Source organism: Lagenorhynchus albirostris, chromosome X (assembly GCF_949774975.1).
Source record: "Lagenorhynchus albirostris chromosome X, mLagAlb1.1, whole genome shotgun sequence".
Taxonomy (NCBI): domain Eukaryota; kingdom Metazoa; phylum Chordata; class Mammalia; order Artiodactyla; family Delphinidae; genus Lagenorhynchus; species Lagenorhynchus albirostris.
Genome location: NC_083116.1, coordinates 89,322,436 through 89,344,621, shown reverse-complemented (window position 1 = coordinate 89,344,621; position 22,186 = coordinate 89,322,436). Strand labels below are relative to the sequence as shown.

Below are 22,186 nucleotides of genomic sequence, written 5' to 3'. Positions count from 1 at the left end.
GTTTTATTACCGTATTTCTCATAGAGAATAGTGAGAGTTTGAATAATGAAATATCAGACCTGTTTCATTTATCCAAAACAGGTATCCAAACCTATTAATAACAGCACATACATCCCTCACTGTCCCAGTATATTTGGTACACAAGTTCTGAGAAGGAGAGTTTGGATAATTCAGACAGTGAAAGATATTAAGTTATCTGAAGTTATTTTGTTTTTGCATTTTGCAGAGTGAGAAATGTAGGGAGAATTCAGATAACGAGGGGTAATGGCTCTAACTCAGAAATGTATTCAAATCTATTCATTTTCCTGTGCTCCAGTGGCAAGAGTTGGGATAGTAAGGGTACCGCATTATATAAATGTATTTGGTTCCTCTATTTTGCCTGGTGAGTAAGGAAAGCTCAGAGAGTGAGGGATACCAGTCCTATCTCAAAAATGTATCCGAATCCATTCAGTTCCTGTATTTGGATAGTGAGAGTTCAGACAATTTTTCTGAATATATTTGGTTCCTGCATTTTTGATGTTGAGGAGGGAGAGGTTGGATAATGAGGGAAAACAGCTCTGTTTCAAATATGTCTGGTTTGGCAAGTAAGGAGAGTTCTATATCTGGGCGGCAAGTGGGGAGGGTTTCGAGGCTGAGGGATACCAGCTGTGTCTCAAAGTGTGTGTATGTGTGTGTGTGTGTGTGTGTGTGTGTGTGTGTGTTGATTCCTGAGTTCGGACTGGGAGGAATACTTGTAATTATGTATGACATATTACATATACATATTGAGCACTTACCGTGGGCCAGGCACTGTCCTAAGCAATCTTTGAATGTCTTAGCTCCTGTCATGCTCCCAACCCCCCTGTGAATTTTATACTGCTGTCAGCACCCCTATTTTACAGATGAAGACATTGAGGCACAGAGAAGTTGAGTGACTTGTCCAAGCAGTCACACAGCCGGGAAGTGGCAGAGCTGGGTTGAATCTCAGACCCACCACTTGCTAGCCCTATGGGAGGCCACAGGAGGCTCAGGTCCCCGCTGGGGTGGGGCTTAGAGGTGGTTGTCTTCCAGACTGTTAAAAGCTGTGGACCAGGGCAATGATGTGTGTGGTGACTCCGCCTTGCCTGGCCCAAGAGACCCAGTTACCTGCTCTTCCCTCCTTACTCTCGCCCCAGCCCACCTCTGCCTGAGTTTATTATTGTAGTTATTAACAGTTGTTAATGATGTGGTATGAGTTTTCTTGCACTTTGAAATGTCTTCCAAAGTTACTTTGGCCTCCATTGGCTCTGTTAGCACCGTTTCCAAATGCAGAAATCTAAGCCTTGAGACTCAATCTGCATTGCTGGCCAGATACACTTGTCCCTCTCGGCTCTGATTTTTTTTTTGGCCGTGCCACACGGCTTGTAGGATCTTAGTCCCCCGACCAGGGATCGAACCCGTGCCCCCTGCAGTGGAAGTGCAGAGTTCTAACCGCTGGACCACCAGGGAATTCAGCTCTGATTTTATAAACATCCCCCTTCCCAGCCTCCTTGGTGTCCCATAAGAGGTGGGAGAGGCCATGGCTGAGAGGACACTCCCCACCAACACCCAGCTGCCCACCTTGTGGCTGCTGCCTCCATCAGCCCCAGGCAGTGAAGGGAGGGAGAAGGGGGGTGATGAAAGGGGCCTTTGGGTCCCGTGCCGGAAATCTCACACCCAGAAAGAAAGGTGGGCAGGGTGGCGGGAAGCCTCAGTAACACGTACACTGGGGTACACTGGGCATTGCTGATACAGAGCAAGTTCCTCTCCAGGCTTGGCCCACCTGCCAATTGGAGAGGGAGCTTTCCTCACTCTGCTCTATCACATCTTGGCGTGGGCTGCTGTCGGGGCCTGGGTTGGGCTTGGGCCCTGAGGTCACAGAGCAGATGGTCCCAAATGGAGCTCAAGATGTGTGGTGTGTGCCAGGGCAGGCCCGAAGCCCAGGTGGTGGTGTGGGGGAAACAGTACATCGCAGAGACTTAGAGCCCTCCATTTCCTTGACTCCTGACCAGAAATGCCCCAGGAGGTCGGGGGAGGAACTGGGGAGACCCAGCCTGGATGTGAAGAAGCATGAGCCCCGTTTCCCACTCCTCCTCCCGTGCAGGAGTTGCCTCTGTCAACTTGCAACCCAGGACCCAGCCCCCTGAGTTCTGATTCTACCTGCTCTCATGACTCTGTGATCAGAATCGGGCCTCTTCACTTCTGCGAGCCCCAGATTTCATCTCTCCAAGTTGGCTATGAGGAGCTGGGTCTGTGCCATCCTCCCAGGTTTGTAGGGGTCAGGAGGGGTTAAACCACCAGTGTGTTTCTTCCATTTGCTAGGATGATTTCTTCTGAAGCTGCAGAAGGTGGTAGGGTCTTGAGACATGGTCTCTCCTTAGAAAAGTGGACCTTGTCTGTCCCAACTTGGGAAACTATTACCCCAGTGAGGGTGGGAATTGCCCTAAGACCTTCTCCCACCCCTGCCTTGCCCTGGGAGGAAAGGGTAGGGGTGTCAGGAACGTGGAGTGCTGCCAAGAGACGCACACCCGAGGTACCCCAAGTCCTCTCCTGTGCTTACAACTCCCCAGACCTCCATCCCTTGGCTCCCAGGTAGTACCCTAGGGTGGACAGGGTCTGATCTGGGTACTTGGACAGCACCAGAGGCAGTCGCCACTCCCACGACCTTTAGCCCTTCTTCCTCAGTCCTCTGTTAGGTGTATGGGGTGAGGGGGGAGGTCCAGGCTCTCTTCTTGGCCGTGCTGGACACCCTGAGGGGACTTGGCTCCAAGACAGCTCCTAAGGGTGGCCGGAGCCCTGGTGTCAGGCAGGCAAGGGTTAAAAGGTATGGGCCGGCCCAGTCCCTGGCCAGGTAGGCTGGGCCATTGCCTAGTGGGAGGCGGCCTAGGCATCCGCCACTGCGCTCACCCACTTATTGCCACTACCAGCCAGCCGGAGCAGGGCCTGGTCGATACAACTATTTTTTTTTGAGGTACCTGAGACCACTCCACAGCACCTCTCTGCTCTGGCATTGGTGAGCACCTGGGAACAATGGGCCCAGGGGCGAGGGGTGGGGGGAGAAGGGCACAGGGTGTGCTGAAGTTCCCTGCGGGAGAGAGCCAGGTCTATGTGAGAGGCACAGCGAGGAAGGAGGGCCTGGCTAGAGGGGCGAAGCCTAAAATGTCCAATTTCCTTTCCTGGCATGAAGCTAATTCCTTGCCGGAAGTGGACGAGGGGAAGGGATGGGGGAGAAGAGAAGCCAGCGTCCCCCTTCTCTACTCCCCGCTACTTCCTCTCCCCCTTCCTCCCCTGCAGGGGTAGCCTCTGCCCTCCTTCAACCTGGGGCCTAGCCCTCTAGGAAAGCCCAGACTAGGCTGTTGAGAAACTACTTCCCAGCACCTGCCTGGTCCTCCACACTGTTCCCCTAGAGTGAGGGCAGTGGGGGAGGACCTCTGGGGCGGTGTGGGGAACAGTCCCAGACATTGGGAGTTTGTATTTGCTCCGAAGGTGGTGGGATGTGGAAATGGGGGTCCCACTGAGGTGTTGGGGTGCCACCCAGGTGAGGTGTCTTGCTTGTAAACAGTCATTACAGCCAGGAATTTCTTTCTCGGCTGTGGTGTCAGAAGGGCAGACCTGAAAAACCTGCTGGGCCCGCCTCTGGGTGTGGGGGGTGCCCTCTGCAGCTATCTTGCTGCAGCCCATCCTGGGACGGGACAGGGACACAGGGTCACCAGTGGGGAGACCCAGGGGCTGGTGTGGGGGTGTGTTGGGGAGGGGACTGCTGGGATTCCCCCTTCTCACCATCTTTGGGTGGGAACCAGGCAGTCCCAGGACCCCAGGCCAATATGCAGAGGGTAGGTGAGCAGAGGCAGAGGCTTGGGAGTGGGTGTGAGCATGTTGGGGGTGTGGAGCGTGGACCCTGCCCGATGACCCCATGACTCAGGCCCTAGCTATGTCCCCGAGGTCAGGCTGACAGGGTGGAGTCGGTGTTCCTGCCTGTACCCCATGTGGACTTCCAGGATGCCACGAGCTCCCAGGGAAAGAAGGCTCGAGACATCCCAGTATGGGATGTGGGACCAATCCTGGTGAACGGGCCCACTGGGGAGGAGTTGAGGTTCCTGTTGAGGTGGAGGAAGGTTTAGAGTTCCTCAAACCCAAATGGGGGCTGGGGAAGAAGGAACCCCAGGAGCTGAGGGGCAGAGGAGGCTAAGCTGGGACCTCAAGGAAAGCCTGCCATGCCGCCAATGTCAGACCTTGGAGGGGGGTGGTGAGGGCATGTGAGCACCTCTGCAGGGCACATGCTGCTGCCTGGATGTGCAAAAAGGCTTTAGGGACTGACCCGCCCCTGATGTTGAGGACAAGGAGCCCCTGCTTTGTGGGAGGGGCACAGACCCCATGGGGTGGGTGGGAGCACTGCTGATAAGCTGGTGGCACCCTATTAGCAGCTTGGCCACACCCCCAATGCATAGATGGGGAAGGGGCTTGAACCCATCCCTCCGTGGCTGCCTGGGTCTTCACACCTGGCCACCATGTCATGACAGAGTGCGAGGCAGGTGGGGATGGGACCTCTCTGGCCTCATGAGGTCCTCCCAATCACCTGCCACCGAGGTCAGGCCAGGTGGTGGGAGGTGATGTCACCTGGCTGCCCAGCTGGGGACTGAGCAGGCTGTGGGACAGAGGGAGCAAACTCCAGAGGAAGGGATGAGGGCAGGGCTGGCAGCCAGCCAAGGCCGGCTCCATGATCAGCCAGGGTGTCTGGGGGCAGAGGAGGAGGCAGGAGGCAGTCAGCTTGTTATCTGCAGCTTTGGGCTCTGCCACTCCCAGTCCCAGCAGGCTGACTTCCCTGTGCCGGGTGCAGGACAGGCTGGCGTGTGGGGAGGGGCTGGAGGGGTCCTGAGGCCAAGTGAATGCTCTCCCTGCCGCACCAGGGCCGCGGGATAGAGTTGGGACAAGTAGCGACCCACAGACCACAGTCATTCTTTTATTCACCCAGCAGACTCTCATTGAGCACTTGATGTGTGCACAGAAGTGTTCTGAGTGCCAGAGATACTGATACATTTTCTGTCCTCCTAAATATACAAGGGAGGCACAGTCTTGTTTGACAGCAGTTGTGAGGGGACAAAATGCGGGGGCCCACCTCTGGAAGTGACACTGAAGCCCCAGAATGTAAGAGAGAACCAGGGGCTGGAGTGGCGAGAGGTGAAAAGTGCACTCCGGACAGCAGTGGCAGCCTGCACAAAGGCCTGGAGGCCTGGTGGGCTGGGAGCTTATGAGGGATTGGTGGGGTTCAGCACCTCTAGTGAGGGGGAGTGTTGGACCGGAGGGGTGGGCCTGGCTGCATCTGTAGCCAAGGGCAGGTTATTTCATCTCTTTGTGTCTTACTCTCCTCATCTCTAAAATGGGGGTAATAATAATCACGGAACGGCCATCACAGGGTGGTTGTGAAGATTAAATGTGGCATAGAACGTAACTGTTCCAGGCACCCAGGTGCTTAATAAATGCCTACTGTTCTTGTAGTTGGTTGAATCTGTACCATTAATTCTCCCTTCCCAGGCAAGACTCCTGACTGTGGCCCATGGGCCTCTGAGGAGGCATTGTAAGTCCGCCCAGCTCCCCACTTGCTGTGCTCCCACTCAATGGGAAGGGAACAAAGGTACCAGGGCCTTGACATTGACACAGATTATGAGAGGGCAGGCCAAGCAGTTGGGCGGGGTCAGGGTACCCCTTATTCCCAGCTGGGGTGTGGGAACCTGGGTAGAGGGGGCAGTTGGCGGTGCACACCGTATGTGCTTCCTCAGTGGCTCCCATGCATCACTGCTAGGCCTTGTCCAGCCATCAGCCACAGCCTCTTGACAACACCAGGATGGAAGTCAAAGGTCAGCTGATCAGCTCTCCCACCTTCAGTGCCTCAGGTTAGTATCTGGTTCCCCCTCCTGCTGCCTCCTCCCCTGCTCTGAGTCACCACCTGCCCACTGGGGAAGGGTTGGTCCCTGGCCCCACAGCTGCTGCAGGCTGCCCTGATTGCCCCCCGATCTTTGCTCCCTCTGTGTCCAGCTGCCCTGTTTGGAGAGGCTGCCCCCCAGGTGAAGTCAGAGCGTCTGAGGGGGCTGCTCGACCGTCAGCGGACCCTGCAGGAGGCCCTGAGCCTGAAACTTCAGGAGCTACGAAAAGTGTGTCTCCAGGAGGCGGTGAGGGCCGTACCCTAAGGGTGTCAGTGGGGGGTGAGGAGCAGGCACGAGGTAGGCAGACTGCGGTGGTGATGGCTGAGCCACTTGTCCGAGGTATAGATTCCCCAAAGCTCAGCTTGCATGTCTGAGAATCAATAAAATATGGTGATATTTTGCCACCATCCCCTATCAACAGTTTGAAATCCAAAAAACCTCAGAAACAAAACAAAACAAGTTATTTCCAAAACTTGGCAGTGAAACCTGACCTGAACTGACATGGGGTGATTTATAGTTTCGATTTACCCCCCTTGCTGTGAACGTCCACACCGTTTGCCAGAAATAATAATGCAGTTCAGAGCATGCAGCCCAGGCCCTGAATGGAATGTCATATAATATGCAGTGTACAGATGGTGTCACCTTTATAAAAACTATGAAATTCTGTATTCCAAAGCAGGTCTCCCTGCCTCCCATGCCCACTGCCCTGGGGACTTGGGCCATTGAGGGGCTGAGAGTCTCTGCTACACACCCACCTGGTGGAGAATTGGGAGGAGGAAGAGAAATAACAGGCATGGGTGCTGAGCAGGGCTGGGCTCCTAGTAGGACTTCTGTACCTTCGGGGGTCGTTACTGCTTTGCCACATCCCCCCAACTAACCCTTGGTAGTCTCTGACCCCTGCCCCCGCCCAGGAGCTGACTGGCCAGCTGCCCCCCGAGTGCCCACTGGAGCCTGGTGAACGGCCCCAGTTGGTCCGCCGGCGGCCGCCTGCAGCCCGCGCCTACCCTCCACCGCACCTCAATCCAGCACACCACTCCTTGTGCCCTGCCAAGGTGAGCAGATGGGCGTGCAGAGCAACATGGGGGTGGGACAGGAGCCCGGAGGAAGCCGAGAGCGGGTTGCAGCCAGGAGAAGGAGAGGCTAAGGTGAGGAGGGAAGGAGCTTGAGGGAGGTGGGTTCCAGGTCTGAGAGAGGATGCTGGTCCCTGTCAGGATAGGCCTCTCACCCCCAGGAAGATGAAGAGGCCCAGCCCTAATCCACACAGGCCCTGCCCCCAGGGGGAGAATAGGCCACCCCCAGGAGGGGCAGGCCCCGCCTGCAGCGTAGCTGGGCTCTGCCGCCACTTGGTCCTGGTGCTTGGCCATTTCCCTTTCCAACATTTGGTCCTGTCCCACCCTCTCGGGTAGGCCCCGCAGGAGCTGGCGCTCGAGGCCCTGGAGCGCGAAGTGTCAGTGCAGCAGCAGATTGCGGCAGCTGCCCGCCGCCTGGCCTTGGCCCCTGAGCTCAGCGCCGAGCAGCGCCGACGTCGGCGCCAGGTCCAGGCAGATGCTTTGCGGAGGCTGCATGAGCTGGAGGAGCAGCTCGGGGACGTCCGGGCCCACCTGGGTCTCCCGGGGATCCCGCCGCCCCAGCCCCTGCCGCTATCCACTGGGGCAGTTATCGTTGCCCAGGGAGTCTGCCTGGGCACGCGCCTCGCTCAGCTCAGCCAAGGTGAGCCAGGCCCTGTCACCACACCGATGAAAGCGGGAAGGTGGGCATTGGCTAAGGGACATGGTAGAGGTGGAGTGGGTGAGCAGCCAGTGAAAAGTGGGAGGTAGGTAGAACTTAAGGGACCCTACGAGCAAGACGAATTGTGTAAACTGGCTCCTGGGCAAGGGTGGGGCCATTGGGAATAGGCATCAAGAAAGTGAGGGACCAAGCCTCTGGTGGTCTTGGATTTAGGTAAAGGTGGATGCTTGGGAAGTGTACGGGATGGGGAGGAGACGGCCCAGTGGTGTAAGGGGATGGCGCCCAGACCTTGCATTGATAGGCCGGGGTCTCCCCTTCTTATCTGTAGAGGACGTAGTCCTGCACTCGGAGAGCAGCTCCCTCTCAGAGTCTGGGGCCAGCCATGATAATGGTGAGGACCCCTGTCTCCCAAATCCGCCCATTTTTTGATGCTTAGCCCCCACCCTCCCTCTTCAGCTCCTCTTTAGCCATGACCCATCCTCCAATGGAGCCCCCATTTTCTTTGCTTCAGTCCCCCCACCCCACCCCATCAGCCCCGGTTCCTGCCTCATCCCTTAGCTCTTCCTCAGCCTGTCCTACCTGCTTAGCCCTCTGCCCCTCCCTACCTCCCTAGCCCCTGCCCTTTGCTTTGCCCACAACCCTTCAGGCACCCTCCCATTGGATTCTCCCCCACTTTCTCCCTTCCACTCAGAGGAGCCCCGTGGCTGCTTCCCTCTGGCTGAGCGCCCTTCACCACCGAAGGCCTGGGACCAGCTGCGGGCAGTATCTGGGGGCAGCCCTGAGCGGCGAACCCCGTGGAAACCACCCCCGTCAGATCTCTATGGGGATCTGAAGAGCCGGCGGAACTCCGTGGCCAGCCCCACCAGGTGAGGGTGAGCCCCTCCCCTCCTTCCCCAGGAGCCAGGAGTGGGAGCTGAGCCTGGGCTGGCAGGAGGGCCTGCTGCTAGGTACAGTCTCTAACCTGGACCCCCACCTATGCCTGCTCGTCTCTGTCTAGCCCCACACGCTCGCTGCCCAGGAGTGCCTCCAGTTTTGAGGGGCGAAGTGTGCCTGCCACCCCTGTCCTCACCCGGGGCGCTGGCCCCCAGCTCTGCAAGTAAGTGGACTCTGAGGGTGAGATTGAAGACCAGAGGAGGGAACCGGTAGTTCTAACTGGGCGTGTTGGGGAGAGCATTATCAAAGGGTGTGGGACATGAAAGACTGGGCTTTGAATCTATCAGTTTTATTCTGATCTTCTATGTAGGTTGTATGAAAATGCAAGAATTTTATTTTTGTTTCAGAACTTTTTTTCATAATGCACCCTATTGCATGATAAAGAAATATAGGTAAAATATCTTTTGGAATATGCCATATGTGTATAATCACATTATAAATAAAAATTTTTTAATTGACCAAAAAAAAAAAAAGAGAGAAGAAAAGAAAGGCTGGGTTTTGAAAGGTGAATAGGAGTTGTCTTGGTGGAGAAGGGGGTGGGGATCTGGGGCAGAAGCACCAAAGTTTGAGAATGAGCTTTTCTGTACATTTTGGGCAAGTCATTTCCCTTCTCTGAATCTTTGTCTCCTCATTTGTGAAATGGGGATAATAATATCTGCCTGTGGAAGATACTGTAGGCATAAATGAGTTCTGGTTAACATGTACCACGTACCTACCATCTGCTAGGAATCAGTGCTTTACTTGGTATCAAACTCATTTAATTGTCACAACATCCCTGTGAGGTAGGTGCTATTATTATTCCCATTTTAGAGATGACGAAACTGAGACACAGAGAGGTTAAGTAACTTGCTAGTAAACTGAAGACCTGGTATTTGAACCCAGGCAAGTTTGACTCAAGAGTCCATACTTTTAACCATGGTACTCTACTACTTCTTAAACAAATACGCACTTACTAAGTGCCTACTTTTTCCGGGCTGTGAACAAAACAAAGTCCCCATTCTTGTGACACTTGCATTCTATGAATAGTGGCTGTTGGGATGATAGTTTTGGGTGGTTCATAGACATGATGGGACAGAGGATTCAGGAAGGGTCTTGAATTCCTGGCCTAAGGTTTAGGACCTCATGTTAGAGGAGGCGGGGAGCCCTGAGAAGCACCTTAGCAGGGAATGAGGGGTCAGATGTGTTAGGAAGAGCCCTCCGCCCTCCCCTGCTAGTATTTCCTCTTGAGCCCTACACACACTTACATCTCCCTCGGAGCTAACAGTCCCAGGCAGCCCCGTACATTGTTAACCCCTCGGCTCCCCAGTCCGTGGCAGAACCTCTGCTGCTCTTTACAGGCCACTACCTCTCACCTTTATACACACAGCTGCTAATCCTGGGCCCATTTTGGAGGTGTGGAAGTGAAGGCTCAGAGAGAGGCAGGATAGGGAGGGCACTCATCCCATCTCCCTGATATTTCTGACCCTTCTCCCATCACCCCCACCTCTGCGCCCCCAGACCTGAAGGCCTCCATTCTCGCCAGTGGTCCGGCAGCCAGGACTCTCAGATGGGCTTCCCCCGGGCGGACCCTGTCTCCGACCGTGCCTCCCTCTTCGCAGCTCGCACCCGCCGCAGCAATAGCTCCGAGGCCCTGCTGGTGGACCGGGCAGCTAGTGGGGGAGCTGGCTCCCCGCCTGCACCTCTGGTTCCCCCTGCCACTGGTCCCCCAGCCTGCAAGAGCAGTGAGGTGCTATATGAGCGCCCCCAACCAACTCCTGCCTTCTCCTCCCGCACGGCTGGCCCCCCAGACCCTCCCCGGGCTGCCCGGCCCAGCTCAGCCGCCCCTGCCTCCCGCGGGGTCCCCCGGCTCCCGCCTGTGTGTGGGGACTTCCTCTTGGACTACTCCCTGGACCGGGGCCTGCCTCGCGGTGGCGGCGGGACAGGCTGGGGGGAGCTGCTGCCCACAGCTGAGGTCCCAGGACCCCTCTCTCGCCGGGATGGGCTCCTCACCATGCTCCCAGGCCCACCACCTGTGTATGCAGCTGACGGCAGCAGCCCCCTCCTCCGCAGCAAGGACCCCCACAGCCGTGCCACCCGCACCAAGCCCTGTGGCCTGCCCCTGGAGGCCGCTGAGGGCCCAGAGGTGCATCCCAACCCTCTGCTGTGGATGCCCCCACCCGCCCGTATCCCCCCAGCTGGTGAGCGCAGCGGCCACAAGAACCTTGCCCTGGAGGGGCTGCGGGACTGGTACATCCGGAACTCGGGACTGGCCACAGGGCCCCAGCGCCGGCCTGGGCTCCCCCACATGGGCCCGCAGCACCCGCCCTTCCTCCACGCCCGCTGCTATGAGGTGGGCCAGGCGCTGTATGGGGCCCCCAGCCAGGCGCCACTCCCGCACTCAAGGAGTTTCACGGCGCCCCCTGTCTCCGGCAGGTATGGGGGGTGCTTTTACTGATGGGTAGGGGTCTCTTGAGGCAGATGGCAAAGGTGTCCAGGCCAGGGAGCCAGCTAGTCATGGTAGCTAATGACATGGACCATGAGAGAAGTAGGTGCAGCCTTGGCCCGGGGTCACTGGGCCCTGCCTGACTCGCATTAGTCCGTGGGGTCTCGGTGGAGGGGTATCTTGGGTCCTGGTAGCAGCAGTTCTTCACCAAGCTAATACAAGAATTTTAATATTTGAACAACCAGTGCATGTCAGCTGAAAATGAGCCTTGAAACTAGGGTGCTGGGAGGAAGGGACGTCCTGTGCCCCTTGCCTTTTTCTTCCTCTTTTCACCACGCCCCACGCTTGCGAGCCTAAAGGTGCTGTCCTGTGCCTGCCTCCACCTCTTTAACGAGCCTCTTTTCCTCTCTCTTTCTGTGTCTTGTCCGTCTTTTCCTCTCTCCTCTGTCTTCCCACCCTGTCCTCCGGATTCCTGCTACCCCTTCTAAAGATACTACGCGGACTTCCTGTACCCCCCGGAGCTGAGCGCTCGTTTAAGTGACCTGACGCTAGAGGGGGAGCAGTCCTCCGATTCTGACCCCCAGACCCCGGGGACACTGGTCTGACCCCTTCTCATATGCCCCTTGTTGGCCTGGGAATGACTTCAGTCTGGGGAGCACACAGCTGACCTCGTTGAGCCCTGGGGTGTGGCTGCTCTCGGTCCTGGGGGGCACCAATGTGATCTTCCAAGGCCCCTGGCTCCCCGTGGGCCCACGAAGGTGTCTGACACCCTGTGTCTCCTCTCACACTGTGCTGGGGACTGGGGGCCCTCCGCCAGCTTAAAAGAGAGGAGAGGGGATGATGTAATGGGAACTCCAAGCCCCTTCCTCCATTTCTGTTTACAGTTGTGATCTAGGTATTCACTGTCTTCCCTCAACACTAGACGTTTTATAAAAAAGGAAACTGTGATCTCGTCCTGGTTGGGTTCATTCCTGTCCCCATGACCAGCCTGTTCCATTCAGAAGCCCCCTCCACAAAACAAACCATATAGGGTCTCAGGGCCCACTTTGGGGCAGCCAGGAGACTCTGGTGTGAACAGAACTCCCTGCCACCCCCCACTGGGGCAGTTTTTCTTGGGGAGGTGCCCACATTTGGAAGGAATGAAGTCTGGGTGGGGGGCTTGTGTTCATTTTCTCTCCCCCAGGGTGCCTGAAGGCGCCCCAGTCCCTGTCTGCCTGTCTGTGCCCGCTGCCTCTGCCCACAGAGTGAGACGACCCAGCCTTTGGCGGCAGCCTCCTCTGCCCCGACTATCCCCAATCAGGAGGCCCCGCAGGAGGACCAAAGGGCAGAACCACTGGGTGTGTTGTGTCCTGGGATGTAGCGGTGGTGGAACCTGGCGTCTGGTAGATGCCAATGAAATCCTCAAGTGACGTCTCGCCACGGGTTATGTCACACCTTCCTTGGCTTTCCTTCCATCCACCACTTTTTAAACAAATCCACACAAGCTGTGTTTTCTATGATACCTGTCTGTGGCTTTCTGGAGCTGGGGGTTCCCCTACCCCCTTTACCTAGTGTTAAACTTTTCTTTTTGTACTAATGGATCTGGGCCCAAGACACTACCCACACTGGAAGGGGATTTCTATAATAAATGTGTAAACTGAACCCATGCATTGCTTCCCTGTCTGCCTTGCCTTGGGGGCCCACATCTTTAGCTAAGACTAGGTAATGTATTTTTACAAGAAAAAAATATATAGCATCATGGAAACAGCCTGTGATAATGTCATCTGCTTTGGTTTTACTTGCTTTGTGATGTGGGGCAACTTCTTTGCCTGTCCGTGCTCAGATTCCTAGCCAAGAGCTCTTAGTAATACAAATGCGGGCAGCAAACACTCCGTGCCCTTAACTCCCTTGTGTGTTAATGCCACCCTAGAGGTAATAGGTTCAAGAAAGGAACTGAGAGCTCCTCCTTCAGCCCACATATTTGACAGGGACCCAGTCAGAAAGTCTCTGGTAGAATTGAAAAGCAGGTCACTTCTGGCCATTGAAACACACAGACTTTACCCAGGAGGTCCAAATGGGCTTGAGCAATGCAACAGCCTTTATTGTTGTAGCAACACTGATATATATGCCCCATTCCTGGTCAGGGCTACCCCCACCCCACCCCACCCCATCCCACCCCTTGGTCCTTGTCACTGTGGAACTTTGTGGGGGGTGGGCTGGGGAGTGGCAGAATCCCTAAGCAGAGCTGGAGGGAGGCAAGTGGGACTGGTGAGTGTTGGGGTCACCTGGGACCAAGAGTTCAACTGGGTCAGGATACCTGAATCCTCCACCCAGATGGGGGCTGAGAACACTTGGATCCTGGGTTCAAAGCTGGGGTGGGGTCTGGAAAAGCCTTGGTCCAGGGTTCAAGATCTGAGAATGCCTTGGTCCCAGTCCCCAGCTTTGGGGCTGAGCGTGGGAGATAGGTGGGTCCCAGATTGGGGTTGAGGGGGAGTGTCTCTGGGCCCAGAGTTTGAGGTTGGCCACGGATGCTCTGGTCTCTAAGCCCCAGTTTTGGGCTGGACGTGGGTGTCTCTGGTTCCCAAGTTCAGGGCTGGGAAGACTCTGGTTTCCTAAACTGGGGGGCTGGGTATGAGGGAATATCCCAGTTTGGGACCTGGGGGAAGGGTTGCAGTTGTCCTGTTTTTTGAACTGGGCAGGGGCTCCTATTTTAAGGACTGGGAAAGGGCTCTGGGTCTGGGCCAGGGTGGGGATGGCATTCTCCATGTCCTAGGTACAGATCCCAGGGCCCTAGGATCCAGCCTCCTGTTCTTGTCCCAGCGCCTCCAGCAGCAACCCCATTGGCGTCCGCTTGAGACCAATGCTCTCGATCTGGTTCTCAATCTTGTTCTTGAGGTTGCGCAGGCGCAGTGACGCGTGCACCAGGATCACTGTGGGCAATACCGAGAGGAGCGGGGTCAGTGGGATGGGACATCAGCCTTTAGCTAATGGGGGCCCAGAGAAGGGAACTGGAGCACAGGCAGACCAATGGCGTGGTCGGTAGCCAGGACGCCTCTGAACCCTGCTAGTGTGGCGGAGTAATGAGCTTCGCAACAGGGGCGTGGCCAGGGAGGGTGCCCAGTAATGGGGACGTGGCCGGTGGAAGGCACTTCATACTAGCAGTGACGCCCAGAAGGGCGGTTGTAAGAGAGGCGTTCCCAGGGAGGGGAGCAAAGCCAGGGAAGGCGCTTTGTAAAGGAGGTGTGGCCTTGCCCGCCGGGTGTCCCAGCCCCCTCTCAGCCCAGGAACCAGGGTAGGGCGGGCCTGGCGCCGTTTGCGAGCGGTGGCCGTCTTCCCGGCCATCTCAGGGTAGTGGAGACTCACGAAGCACGGGCCCGGCGATGCTGAGCAGGAAGGTGCAAGCGCCGCCCGCGGCCCAGAGAACGAGGAGGCCGACGGCAAGCACTGCGGCCAGGCAGGCGGCTGGGTGGCTGCGACGGCAGCGGCGCACGGCTGCTCGAGTCTCAGCCGCCCACACCAGCATGCCAAGGGCCACCGCCACTACCAGCGCGCTTAGGAGGGTGTGCAGCGGGCGCACGTACCTGCGGGGACAATGGAACTAAGCCAGCCGGGCAGGCGGGGAGAGGGCCGCCTGGCCCCCGTGCCTCCCAGACCACCGTCCACCAGAGTCCGTGCCCCAAGAGCTTTGGTTCCCACCCCACCCCCACCCCCCGCCCCCGCTCCGGACCCTCCAGCCCGGCAAATACTCCCGTCAGCCCTGTCTCCAACAGGTCCACCCTTCAGGGATTCCAACTCCCAGGAGCCCTGGGCTCCCCTGTGGACCCTCATTTATTTCTTGTCAATCCTACAGTCCCATCTTCCTTAGATCTCCTGCTTCAGGCCCTCCCATTCCGCTAGGCCCCAGGGCTCACAGCCTTTCCCTTCTCTTTCCTTCCGACCTTACCCCTGCAGAACCCACTCCAGCCGGCCCCCCCATCCCAACGTGCCCCAAAACCCACTCTTTGCAAAGGCCCAGCCCTTGCAAATTCCTCTTCCAGTCCTTCTGTTTCCATACATTTCCCTCTCCCCAGGCCCAGAGTCCCTTCCAGACTTCCCTTCAAATTCCCCCTCCAGATTCCCATTTCCTATAGATTCCTCCCTCCATCATTACTAGAACCCCTTCCAGGCTTTCAGTGCCACTTAACTTCCAGTCCTGCCCAAGTCCCTCTTCCAGGTTCTCCATCCCTCCCTGGTCTCAGGCCTTCCATCCCCAGGTCCTCCCTCTAGACTCAAGTTCCCCAACAGGTACCTGCTCCTGGAGCATACCAATTATAGCCAGGCCCCTCTCCAAGCCCAGATCCTCCACAAGTCCACCCTTCAACTTGACCACGTCCTGTCCCTGTCGTAAGTCCTCCAAGGCCATATTAATCTGGCCCCATCACCTCTCAGGCACAGTCGTGTCCCACTTTCGGGCCCTCCTAATCTTCAGGTCCACACTTCCCCCTACCCCCGCAGGACCCACTCCAGCCGGCCCACCCCCCCATCCCAACCTGCCCCTAAACCCACCCTTTGCAAAGGCCAATCCTTTCAGATTCCTCTTCCAGGCCTTCTATCTCCCAGTTTCCCCTTCAGTTTCACACTCTACTGAATTCGCCCTTCAAGGTCTTGCAGCCCCCTCAAAATCCTGCGGGTCCACCCTCCATGCCCAGCGGGCGCCCCCGGCCAACCTGCGCCTCCCTCCCTCCCTCCCTCCCTCACCCGGCCAGAGCGAGACCGAGGCCGAAGCAGATAAGGTAGTTGGTTTGATAGTAGAGAAGGTTGTTGATGACGCGGTGGCACCATCGCTGCGGGTCGCGTGGATCCGGGGCCGCCAGACGCGCCGACCCCAGAACGAAGTCGTCCAGGGCGCGTAGCGGTGGCAGCCGCACCTCCGACATCCTGCCGGTCGATGTAGCTGGACCAGTCAGAGGAGCGGCCGGACTACAACACCCGTTCTACACCGCGCCACCGTGGGGCACACCGGGAAACGGAGTCTGGGCCCTGCAACCACTACCCTGACGACCTAGTGGACTGAGCAGGCGCAGCAGCACACGTGACCGAAAATACCAACAACACGCCGGAACTGTAAGGTAGCAAGGGCCGCTGGGAAATTAAGTCTCCGCCGCGGGGCGAGGCATTCCCGCCCACCCCCAGGCGGGGGCGCCACAGGGACGGTTCTGGGCGGTGCTGGCGTCTCTGGCACACAGTGGCCAGACATTAGAGGACATGCAGAGACTGTCAGAAGGACCCGAGCAGGATCCCACTTCCTTCCTGTCAGGGTCCAAGAGGTTCACACCTTTCCAGGAAACTCCTGCAGGGCTTTTTCAGCCTCATCTCCTCCAGGCCCCACTCCCGAGGTCCAGCCATAAATACTATTAAGGGCCTTTTATTCATATTCATCATATCAGAGATCGTCTCTTTCTAGGAAGTCTTTTAAAAATCCCCACAGGTTGGATTAGGGCACCCACTCTGGGTCCCTAGCAGTCTTCTCCAGGCTGGGAGCCCCAGGGGGGCCGCTGTCTCTCTGAGTCCCTGGCCTGGCTCTGCGGGCACACAGTCATCAAGAAGTGCTTGGGGCGACTGAGCTGTTTAGGCATTGCTCTTAAGAGTGAAAAGTGGGCACCTGCTCCATTAATGTTTGCTGGCTGGTGGCTTCCACAGCACTCCCACCCCCGCACAGGCTTTGCAGTCTGCCACTGCAGGTCCCTAGCACAACCCACAGGGTCCTTAAAAGTCATCGTCATCACAGATGTCAAGGTACACATCGAAAGCCTCTCTGTTGCAGTTTCCATCGGGAGTGAAGACATATTTGTGGAAGGTCCCATCTACACAGATGGCTGGAGGAGGGGGGAGGATTGGAAAAGGTTAGATGCTGCCAAAGCCACACACTCCAGTCCTCTCGGGTGTCCCGTGGCTCAGGGTCTATCTCCAGGTCTTTGCCACGTGCCATCTCCCTTAGCGATGGTGGAAGTGAACCAACCGTTTGGCTCCCTCAGGCCTCCCATGCCCTAAAATTCTTTCAGGTCCAATTTGTAGGCCTTCGCCCATGCAGTACCCCCCAGTCAAGGGCTATTCCCACTCACCAATGACAGAGTTGACATTCTTGGAAGTGTTGCGACCAAAAGCACAGATGCAGGCTGACTCAGCAGGCACGGTGAAGCTCGCCAGGCTCCACTGAGAGTCCACATACTGCCCAATCATAGGCCCCACCTTGCCCACGCGAGCCAGCCTGCAGGCAACACTGGCTAAGCCCAGGTGTGATATATGGGCAGGGGGATGGGGGTGAGGCAGGGTGGGGCAGGAGGCACTCACGCAGAGCGGCGGTTGAGGCGGGTATCCTTGAGAGCAAAGATGTGGACTGTGCCCTTATCACTGGATGCACACAGGAAGGAAGAATCATGGCTGAAGTTGATGCTGAAAGACAGACCAGCGATGACGCCCATGTCATGTGGTGTGAGGTCAGGAGCCCACCAGGCATACCCTGTGCTCACCAGTAGAGGGTGGCGGGGTCAGTGCCTCGGCGCAGCTCCACCAGCTTCTCCTTGGACTGCGTGTCAAAAAGGCGAATAAGGGTGCCCTTCTGAGAGGCCGAGGCCACTACCGTGCCTGGCTGGTTCAGAGACACGCAGGCCACGTCGCTCTGATGTGCATTGATGGTAAACGGAGCAGATGAGGTGCCGGGCTTTGTGCTTGCCAGGTCCTATGGTAGAAGGAGCAGTTTGGGCTTGGGGTAGGTGGTAAGGAGGTAAGTTGCCAAGAGTCCACAGGGAGAGCCAGCCCACCTACCCACCCCTGCCCACTGGACAGCTCACCACAAGTTGCAGGCTCCCGCACTTGTGTCCTGGGAACACTAGCAGTTGTTTCTCCAGGCTGGGGCAGAGGTCACAGAGCCCTAGGGTGGGGTGGGGGGCTGGTAAAGAGGACGTTGGGGCCAGGCAGGGTCTCAGGATGGACAGAGCTGGATAAGGGCCGGACTTCAACCTTCCATGATACATGCTACCCACAGAACCCACAGGGGGCTTGTCCTCAGGTGTGCTCCCCACCATCAAGGCAGATTCCCTGCCTCCCTGTGCAGCTGTGGCAGCCCCAGGAGGCCCAGGAATCCCTGGCATACCCATTAATGTCCTTAATGAGCCTTTCTGCTCTGCTATCTGAGGCAGCCAGGGGTGAGGCGGGGCTGAGAGTAGAGAGAAAGAACTGGCTAAGGATGGGAAAATGGATAGAATGGGAGTACGGGCATCTCAGCCCATTGGAGCATCTCTATGCAGACTCTCTCCCTGCCTCTCTTTCCCAGTTACTCGTTGTGTGCCCCTTTCTATCTCTCTTCTGCCCCTCTGCCCCATCCACTGCCTCCTGCCACTACACCTGCATCTCTGGGTCCTCTCACCCTTGGGGTTGTCCCGGGTGTCAAACTCAAACAGCTTTCGGGGATTGTCGGGGAAGGAGTACACATAGATGCGGTTCTTCAGCACGATCACGATTCTGTGGGCATCACACAACACAGGATGGTCGTGAGGGGAGGGCAGGGTGCCCATGCAGGACTAACCCTCTAGCCTGCTGTGGGGACCTCCGACCTCCCCCACCCCCAGCCCACCTCAGGCTCACTTGTCATGGCGCATGCGCACAGCCAGCACTGGCTTGGTGAAGGTGAACTCCAGCACCAGCTTGTCCTTGGAGTCCTTGCCCTCCCGGGCATCGTCCCAGATCAGCACTGCTGGGCAGGTGGGTTGTCGGGGCCAAGGTTTAGGGTGAGGGGCAGCCCTGGTGACACAAGACCTACCCCTACTCCCCATGGGACCTCAACCCACTTGCTTAACCTTTTGCTAACACGCAATATGACCTCACACAGCATGAGCACTTGTAGATGTGATTCCTGAGAAGACAGGTTCTAGAACCATTATACTCATTTACAGATGAGGAAGCTGAGGCTCAAAGGGGTTTTCTATCTAGCCAAGGACCTCACAACCCATCAGCAACCAAGCAGGGACTCACATCCAGGCCTGTAACTTCTCATCAGTAACTATTTCTGCCTCCAGGGTCCCAGCTCATACCCCCCAGAAGATTTCTGTGAGGAATCCTAGGGCATCTTTTGCCATGTCTCAGTGGGATCAACAAAAGCCCTTAAAATAAGATGGTGCTTGAGACTCAAAGCAAGAGGGCACCAGGGAGACAGCCCCAAGATTTTAAAACCTATTAGTTGTGTCACCTTGGATAAATCACTTAACCTCTTTGGGCCTCAGTTTCTTCATCTGCAAAAATGGGGATGATGATACTTCCTACCACACAGAGTCATGTGAGGATTAAATGAGTTAATACATGTAAAGTGGTAACAACAGCACCAGGCTCACAGCAAGCGCTCCATAGGTAAGGACATGGCGTACAGGAGGCATTCAACAAGTGTCTGTTAAATGAAGACAAAACACCAAGCTTCTCAAGTGATAAGATCCAGGACTTGTAAGATGTAGGCCTCACTGTGTGACTCTGAGTTACTCTGACATCTTCATTTGCCAGAGCCTCCGGGAGGCCAGGATTCCGGGGAATCTGGGCCAAGGGTGGGACCGGATGAGGACACTTACCTGAGATCTCTGAGAACTTGGGGCTGCTACCACCGCCCACCAGGGCCAGCAGGTTGGAGCGGTGCAGCATTTCCACCAGGCCCATGCTGCCCACCTGCTCATGGTCTGGACAAGGACCAGGGTGTCAGTAGGGGTGGGTGCCAATGCCCAGCCCAGCCCTTCTGCCCATTGCCCCTCCCCCACCAACAGCTCACCCAGATGCCCCTTCTCCATCAATGGCTCCACGTTGTAGATGCGCACACCTGTCTCCATAGCGCAGCAAAAGCAGCCTGGGGACGGGAGGAATCCGGGCTGCCTCAAAGGATGTCCAGGTGGGAAGCTAGGGGTTTAACACCCACCTCTGGCCATTCTCTCCCTCCCTCCCTCCCAAAAGGGCACAGGCACAAGCCTCTCTCACTTTGATCTTGGTTGAAACGCAGACTGGTCACTCCTCGAAGTGGCTGCTGAGTCATGGTCCAGGATTGCTTCCCTGGACACAAATGGGGGTAGGGTTGGGAAGAGTCCTGGGGTCTGTTCTCTGAGTCCTAGAACTCCTGTCCCCAACTGATTTCTTCTTCCTCCTCCCACTCTGCTACCTAACACCAGCAGGACTGCAAAGAAGACAAAATCAGGGGGAGAATCCTAGGGTTTCCACTCTAAGCTCCCAAGACCCCAAAGAGCATGGACAGGAACATTCGCATCTTCTTACACTTGGTTGACTCCAGCTCTCTCGGCCTACCCTGACCTGGACATCCCCACCTCCTCCTTACTCCCTCCCTGACTGACTGCTTATCAAGAGATAATAGGGTAGGGGGTATCCCAGTGATATCTCCTCTCTACCCTCAGCCAATCCTGGCCCCAGTGCCCAACATGGCCTGGAACCACCCCCTACCCACTTCTCATCTTTACACCTGGACCCAGCACCTAAGTCTGCCTGTCAATAAATGGGGAAAGGGGGCTCAAACATCCACCTCTTCCTGCACCTCCCTGACCTGGCCCTGAGACCTGCTACAGTTGGTCCACCGCTCACAGGAACTCCCCCGCCACGTCCTTCTACTCCAACCTATTCTACCACTCCAGAGCTCTCTCACACCTTCCTTCCCCACAGGCTTCCTGAAATCCCTTCAGGATCCCATTCCCACCTCCACACAACCCCTTCTCATGACATGCTAACTTCTGTCCAACCATGGACAACCTGGACCTTCCCCCAGACCCCTGTATGCCCTAAAGACCCTACTTCAGGATTCCCTTATCACTCCAAATCCCCCACCCCTGGGACATACACTTCCATATGTTCTGCTGTCCCTGACTCTGACATGGGTTGGCTTGGACGTACCCCCAAGAATTGCATCCCCCTAAGGTTCCTCCTCCAGACCCCCTATCGTCTCCCCAAGACCCTGCTCCAGGGCACCCCAACCCCTCAAAACCCTTGCCCAGGACACACACTTCCCAAAACCCCTACCTGGGACAACTCAATCCCCCCCACAAGACACCTGCCCTAGACCCCCCCTAATATTCTTGTCCCAGAGTCCCCATACTCCCTTCAAACCCCCATCTCCCCAAAACCTTTGCCCAGGCACACCCCTTCCCACTCTCCAAACGTCCTCCCTTCCCCCCTGTACCACCTCCACCGGACCGCCTCGCCCCCAAAGACCCATTCTTTAGACAGCCCCACCTTGCAAGATCCCTTTTTTGGGACCCCCATTCCAAAGACACTTGCCACCCAGGAACCCTGACCAGGGATGCCTCACACATCGCTACCACCACTGATGTCCAAGACCACCCTCATACTCCATCCAGTGCCAGCACCTACTCAAGATCCCTGTCCTAGATACATCCCCATCCACCAAGACCCTTGCTCAAAAGACCCCTCCGTCCCCCAGATCGCAACCAATTCTTGCACCATGCCCCAGCTCCCTGCCGCCTGCACTGACCTGACCTCTGCGCGTCCCCTGCTCTCGGTGCCGCCCACGGCCCGGCGTTCTGACCTCCCGGGCCTTAAAGCCCCACTCCCTTGTTTACATCAGGCCTTACTTCCGGGGGAGGGAGTCTGTGACCGGAAATGACTCACCCTCGCTGGAAAGCGCGGCTGCAGTCTTCCTAAACCAGCTTCTGGGTCTTTGGAGCAAAGAGAGGGAGCGCGGCGTTCCCCCAGGAGAGCGCGGGGAGCAGAGGACGCTCCGCCACGGCATGATTGTCTGAAGGAACCGAAGACGGGTGGGAGAGAGAGAGCCTTCCCCTCGCTGAGCGGAAAAGGGCGAGAATTCCGTAACTGGGTCCTGCTCGGAGAGCTAGCGGCGTTACCTTCTGGGCTAACAAGACTCGGACCTCCGAGGTCCAAGAGGGGCCGCCCCTGTTAGCTATTTGTAGTTCTCCCAGACTTCTAGGGAGGCGACCGGGGAGCCTCGAGGCGGGGGTGAGCCTGGAGACCTTCAAAGCTGAGTCTATCCCCATAGCCAGGGGAAGCCAGGATGGGATTCCCCACCCCACCCATGCTTCGTTTTATTTACAAAGTGAAAAAGTATTTTTGATGGCAAGAGGTTATAAGTGTTCAGTGTGGGAGGAAAAAAGACCCCAATTATGTACATACTGGAAATATTTTTGTATTCAACTTATAAATTTTGAGATGTGGA

General features: G+C 56.7%; 3 protein-coding genes across 15 annotated transcripts; 1 reads left to right on the top strand and 2 right to left on the bottom strand.

The window, feature by feature from the left end:
- The first annotated feature begins 2,879 nt into the window (after nucleotides 1-2,879).
- CCDC120 (coiled-coil domain containing 120) lies at nucleotides 2,880-12,642 on the top strand. 6 transcript variants are annotated; one of them, XM_060138309.1, is made up of 10 exons: nucleotides 2,880-3,010; nucleotides 5,530-5,572; nucleotides 5,798-5,888; nucleotides 6,031-6,164; nucleotides 6,830-7,063; nucleotides 7,325-7,628; nucleotides 7,975-8,037; nucleotides 8,338-8,512; nucleotides 8,644-8,742; nucleotides 10,077-12,642. In XM_060138309.1, the coding sequence occupies exons 3-10, from the start codon at nucleotides 5,840-5,842 to the stop codon at nucleotides 11,011-11,013; spliced, it is 1,995 nt and encodes a 664-aa protein (XP_059994292.1). In that variant the 5' UTR covers nucleotides 2,880-3,010; nucleotides 5,530-5,572; nucleotides 5,798-5,839; the 3' UTR covers nucleotides 11,014-12,642. The 6 variants fall into 6 exon arrangements, with proteins under 6 accessions (XP_059994292.1, XP_059994290.1, XP_059994293.1 ...); XM_060138307.1 differs by having other exon boundaries at nucleotides 5,530-5,629; XM_060138311.1 differs by lacking the exon at nucleotides 5,530-5,572 and having other exon boundaries at nucleotides 2,890-3,010; nucleotides 10,077-10,991; nucleotides 11,492-12,642.
- Nucleotides 12,643-13,049: 407 nt separating this feature from the next.
- Nucleotides 13,050-16,233, bottom strand: PRAF2 (PRA1 domain family member 2). The gene is made up of 3 exons (XM_060138875.1): nucleotides 15,718-16,233; nucleotides 14,344-14,561; nucleotides 13,050-13,910 (listed from the first exon to the last, which is right to left on the bottom strand). The coding sequence occupies exons 1-3, from the start codon at nucleotides 15,894-15,896 to the stop codon at nucleotides 13,771-13,773; spliced, it is 537 nt and encodes a 178-aa protein (XP_059994858.1). The 5' UTR covers nucleotides 15,897-16,233; the 3' UTR covers nucleotides 13,050-13,770.
- Nucleotides 16,234-16,368: 135 nt separating this feature from the next.
- Nucleotides 16,369-21,593, bottom strand: WDR45 (WD repeat domain 45). Of its 8 annotated transcripts, none has more exons than XM_060138866.1 (11): nucleotides 21,488-21,593; nucleotides 19,972-20,043; nucleotides 19,769-19,843; nucleotides 19,575-19,679; nucleotides 18,604-18,712; nucleotides 18,386-18,480; nucleotides 17,811-17,890; nucleotides 17,490-17,698; nucleotides 17,311-17,412; nucleotides 17,082-17,227; nucleotides 16,369-16,835 (listed from the first exon to the last, which is right to left on the bottom strand). In XM_060138866.1, exons 2-11 carry the CDS (start codon nucleotides 20,024-20,026, stop codon nucleotides 16,726-16,728), a joined length of 1,086 nt encoding a protein of 361 aa, XP_059994849.1. In that variant the 5' UTR covers nucleotides 20,027-20,043; nucleotides 21,488-21,593; the 3' UTR covers nucleotides 16,369-16,725. The 8 variants fall into 8 exon arrangements, with proteins under 8 accessions (XP_059994849.1, XP_059994853.1, XP_059994850.1 ...); XM_060138870.1 differs by having other exon boundaries at nucleotides 18,604-18,709; XM_060138867.1 differs by lacking the exon at nucleotides 21,488-21,593 and adding an exon at nucleotides 21,367-21,387.
- Nucleotides 21,594-22,186: the final 593 nt, after the last annotated feature.

What these genes read in the sequence shown, in the direction of transcription:
- CCDC120 (XM_060138311.1), top strand. Translation starts at nt 5,840, where the DNA reads ATGGAAGTCAAAGGTCAGCTGATCAGCTCTCCCACCTTCAGTGCCTCA. An exon ending in TCCCACCTTCAGTGCCTCAG is followed by an intron (nt 5,889 to 6,030) that starts GTTAGTATCTGG and finishes CTCTGTGTCCAG; the next exon opens with CTGCCCTGTTTGGAGAGGCT. An exon ending in TGGGGCCAGCCATGATAATG is followed by an intron (nt 8,038 to 8,337) that starts GTGAGGACCCCT and finishes CCTTCCACTCAG; the next exon opens with AGGAGCCCCGTGGCTGCTTC.
- WDR45 (XM_060138866.1), bottom strand. Translation starts at nt 20,026, where the DNA reads ATGACTCAGCAGCCACTTCGAGGAGTGACCAGTCTGCGTTTCAACCAA. An exon ending in GCGTTTCAACCAAGATCAAA is followed by an intron (nt 19,844 to 19,971) that starts GTGAGAGAGGCT and finishes TCCCGTCCCCAG; the next exon opens with GCTGCTTTTGCTGCGCTATG. An exon ending in GTGCGCATGCGCCATGACAA is followed by an intron (nt 18,481 to 18,603) that starts GTGAGCCTGAGG and finishes TGATGCCCACAG; the next exon opens with AATCGTGATCGTGCTGAAGA.
- PRAF2 (XM_060138875.1), bottom strand. Translation starts at nt 15,896, where the DNA reads ATGTCGGAGGTGCGGCTGCCACCGCTACGCGCCCTGGACGACTTCGTT. An exon ending in CTCGGTCTCGCTCTGGCCGG is followed by an intron (nt 14,562 to 15,717) that starts GTGAGGGAGGGA and finishes TTGTCCCCGCAG; the next exon opens with GTACGTGCGCCCGCTGCACA. An exon ending in CATCGCCGGGCCCGTGCTTC is followed by an intron (nt 13,911 to 14,343) that starts GTGAGTCTCCAC and finishes TATTGCCCACAG; the next exon opens with TGATCCTGGTGCACGCGTCA.